This window comes from Papaver somniferum, unplaced genomic scaffold (genome assembly GCF_003573695.1).
Source record: "Papaver somniferum cultivar HN1 unplaced genomic scaffold, ASM357369v1 unplaced-scaffold_22, whole genome shotgun sequence".
Classification (NCBI taxonomy): domain Eukaryota; kingdom Viridiplantae; phylum Streptophyta; class Magnoliopsida; order Ranunculales; family Papaveraceae; genus Papaver; species Papaver somniferum.
This window is the reverse complement of record NW_020632152.1, coordinates 1787852-1792050: the sequence shown is the minus strand read 5'-3', so window position 1 is coordinate 1792050 and position 4199 is coordinate 1787852. Positions and strand designations below refer to the sequence as shown.

Sequence of the window (4199 nt, the reverse complement as noted above, 5' to 3'; positions counted from 1 at the left end):
ATGACACATATGTTTCTAAATTGCCCTACTGCTACCTCAGTATGACAATTACTGCTTGGCAACTCCCATGGAAAGCTTGATTGTTATACAAACTTTTTGGATTGGTTGAACACTTGGTTTAACTCTGAAACTACCAGTAAGAGCTGCAAAATCTATGCAACTGCTTGCTGGTTCATTTGGAAGGCTAGATGTGACTATATCTTCAGGCACATTAATCCTACTGCCAGAAATACTAATATCAGCATCCAACAACACTTATGCAATTCTAATAGATTACACCATCTGACACATCAAGTAAATAGTAGCACTATTTTATCAGATGATACCAGCTACTCCCTTGATTCTGATCAAAGGGGAGATTATGGAATCCAAATACAAATTTGTACTTTGCAAGATCCTGAAACTTTATATTACTTCATTACACTCACTGCTAAAGATTTTGTAGGATACACCATTGGGACTAGAGGATATACAGGATACAATGGAGAATGAGGGGCAACAGGAGGAACTGATCTAGCTTTTGAATGGGTCAGAGGAATGCAACACACCAACGTAGAAATTCAAGCTGAATCCAAGGAAATTCTAGATCGTTTCAAGATGCTATATCACAATGTTATTCAAGGAAGATATCATCTAAGTTACCATGAAACTCCCAGAAATCAAACAAATGCTGAAATAGATATTCAACAACATTTTATTTCTTTTGTTTTAGTAAGCCTTACTTCTATCCACAGACTTCATAATTTAAGTTCTTTTCAGCTAGCTATGCATCGTAAAAACTGGATATTTAGGAGTGGTGGTGCCACTTTGACCACAAGTTCCACTGTGTACTCTTCTTAGGCACTCTGCCTAAGTTTTTCTATGAAAAAAAAAAAAGTTGTAATCGTACTGGATCCCGTAGTAAACCAATCCTTTTAGGTTGCAAATTGGAATGTGTGCGAAGGGAAAATAACTTAAATACGGATCTTATCTTGGAAACTAAACCTTAAGGTCAGGTTCTTTAATTTGGCCTGTAGATTTACCAATTTTCTATTGGCAAATATTTCAGAACTATGTAATTAAGGGCCTAATAGATCTGAATTCAACTGGGCATTGCATTAGCCTACCAATACTATTTAAGTAAAGGTAGATCTTTCAATTTTCTATAAAAATAAAATAAGATAATAGTGAATCAATAAACTCAAGCATATATTAAAATGTAGCATACTTACTGGATCAGCTAAGCTACATTTAATATTTCTTCGTCTAAAAATATTTAAAAGTCGCAAGTCTCAGAGCCCATGAATTACGAATGCGCTACATTTCAAAATTCTAATATGATATAACCATAGACACAAGCAGGCCCAACCAAAATGAAATCATTGAGAAATTTGATGAAGGCTTCCATCATCATGCATTCAAGAGCATTTGGTCAAAATGCCATACCCCTGCAATTTCACCATTTGAAAATGCTTGATTAGGAAAAACAGGTTTTACCAAGAAAATCAAAAGGCTATGAAACCATGATATGAGTTCTAAATATTACCATGCCCCTTGCCGATCCTTCTCAATTGGGCAACAAATTCAGAGATCTTCTTAATGGCTTCCACCTAATAAGAGAGAAATGCAAACAATCCATTAGTTAAACCATTCAAAGTATATTTCTTATAACTTAAACAACTGAATGCAACAGGCAAAGTCATGATAGGAAATTAGAATACAGAAAAAATAAATTAATTTCACCTGCTCAGTCAAGAATGTGCTTTCAACAAAATCGGCTAATTGCACATCATTGTTAGCATCTGCTACCTGGTTTTTGTTAAACAAAAAACCATAATCTCAGTATAAGCCCATGACCATTGTACCGAAAATACATAGTTCTTATTTTTAAGTTGGACGATGAAAAGGTAAAAATTGAAAGGTGGGTTCAAAACTTACACTATGTAACTGGAGAAGCTTCTCATTTGTTAACTTCTCGAGAGACAATGCAAGTTCCATGGCTGAGTCACGAAAACAACCATGCCCATTATCAACCGATGATAGTACAAGAGATACAAATTGTATTAAGCCTATAAGCTAAGTTTAACTACAGCATGAAGAAAGGAAAACTCATATCGCAGGTAAATCATCATAAACGGTTCTAAGAGAATCTATTCCAGTTAGCGACAATAAAAGACCACAGGCACATGTACAATTTATCTAGTATCAAGTATCAACATGAGAATATGTTATGAAGACATAACACTAGCTGTGGGGTCATGGAACACAATTGAAATCAGAGACAAATGTTTAAATATGTATCGAGTTGCATACACGATTGTAATTGAAAATGTCAGCCCAATAATTTTACAGTTTATAAGTTGCAATCACGTATACTAGCAGCAATTCCACAAACAGTATGACCAAACATTTGACATGGAACACAAGTAAATCCGAATTCAAGAACCAACAACGTACCATACAATGCTTCTCCTTTCTCAAGGTGATCATATTCAGTCATGGGCATCACCAAAGCTTGCAGCTTGATTTTGCCCCCTCTTCTATTCTATAACAAATAATAGTAAAACTTAATGAGCAAAATCGAACCCGAAAACAGATTAATCAACCAAAATAATTTCAACACAAGCAATTAAGCAAACACCTGATATTCCATAAGTAGCTCAGCATGTTCCCTTTCCTCTACACTAGCTTCCTTAAAGAACCTAAAATCCAAACAACACAAAATTCAACCAAAAATTCAACAAAAATCAAAATTCTGAAAGGGTTTTAGATTAGCAAATTACTTAGCAAATCCTTTGAGAGCAACGTTATCCCGGTCGAAGTACGCGTACAAAGCGTGATACACATACGATACATTGTATTCCACGCTGATTCAAAATCAATCAATCCAATTTAGCATCAAAAACTTCAAAATCAAAATCAAATTAAAGATTTACTGAAAAACAAAATCAACGAAATGAGACGAAATTAGGTCAAAAAGAGAAGTAATTACTTGATCTGTTCATTAATGGCAGCTTCACAATCATCTGTAAACTTATGACGAGCAATAGATTGTTGAGGAAGATCTGGTACTAATTGAAGCTCTTTCTTAACTTCTTCAAATGGTTCAAAAACAACACCGGTCACCGGACTACGATTATTCGATTCGTTTTTCGATACGCTCATCACAAATCCATCAGTTCTTCTCTGCGATGAAAAACTCACAGAAGAAGAAGATGAAGGGAATTGATTCACATTATCAACTACAGCTGTTGATAGTGAAAATGCGGCCGTCGATGGAGATGCTCTCAGAAGCATGGTGGCGGCTGTAGTTGCTGTGCTGGTGGTGCTCCGGTGGTGGTGAGAATGAATTAAGAAAATTTCTGTGTGTGTGGTGAGGAATGGGGAATATCTTTTCTGGAGAAAGATTATATAGAAGTGGGGTTTGGGTTTGGACCGTTGGATTGAGAGACAATGGATGGTTAGGATTAGGGGCGTGTGGTGAACCCGTGCTTCTCTGTAAATATCTGTTTCTGTGTATATACTTCCAAGAGTCTGGGTTTTGGGGCAATGGTCCTGGAGAGCATTTTTGTGGATAGCATTGAGAAATGAGAAAGGAGAGGGACATGTTTTGGAGTTACTTGTTTGAATTATTGTGGTGGTGATTGGTGGAATGGAATTTGAATTTATTTTGGTTGTGGCCTTGTGGGGAGGGGAATGTGATTAGTGACTTTGGAAATGGTTCAACCATTTGTTCTCTTGATAATCAACCAGTGATATTGTGAAACTCACTTTAATTACGTTGTAGATGTTTCTCAAATAGAAAAGTAGAATAGTAATCGCTCCGTGGCATTAGGTTTTTACACGTCCCTAAATACCTCTGATTAGTAGTATGTTTTTATTTTAACTCAGGATATAGTTGTAAGACTAAAGAAATAGAGTTGTCTCTAGCTATTGACACTCATGTGTACTAATTGATGCACGAAAAATGAGTCCCACGAAATAGTAATTGGACCATGGAAATTAAATGAAGGTCTATCCTATTCGGAGTCATGTATGTTAAGAGTTAGCACTATGGTCTCCTAAATCCCTACTCATGTAGGGATATTCACATGTTTCTCTACAAGGATGATCAGATCTGATCAGCCTTGTAAGGGAGGGAAATTACACGGGTACTCAGTACCCGTAATATTTTACGCTTTACGCGTACTGAGTACCCGTAAAGCCGTTAATACAAGTAC

General features: G+C 36.2%; 1 protein-coding gene across 1 annotated transcript; it reads right to left on the bottom strand.

Moving 5' to 3' along the window:
* Positions 1-1166: 1166 nt before the first annotated feature.
* Positions 1167-3358, bottom strand: LOC113340650 (ferritin-3, chloroplastic-like). Its single transcript, XM_026585771.1, has 8 exons — positions 2972-3358; positions 2763-2846; positions 2621-2681; positions 2437-2524; positions 1918-1979; positions 1723-1788; positions 1526-1589; positions 1167-1427 (listed from the first exon to the last, which is right to left on the bottom strand). Exons 1-8 carry the CDS (start codon positions 3274-3276, stop codon positions 1390-1392), a joined length of 768 nt encoding a protein of 255 aa, XP_026441556.1. The 5' UTR covers positions 3277-3358; the 3' UTR covers positions 1167-1389.
* Positions 3359-4199: the final 841 nt, after the last annotated feature.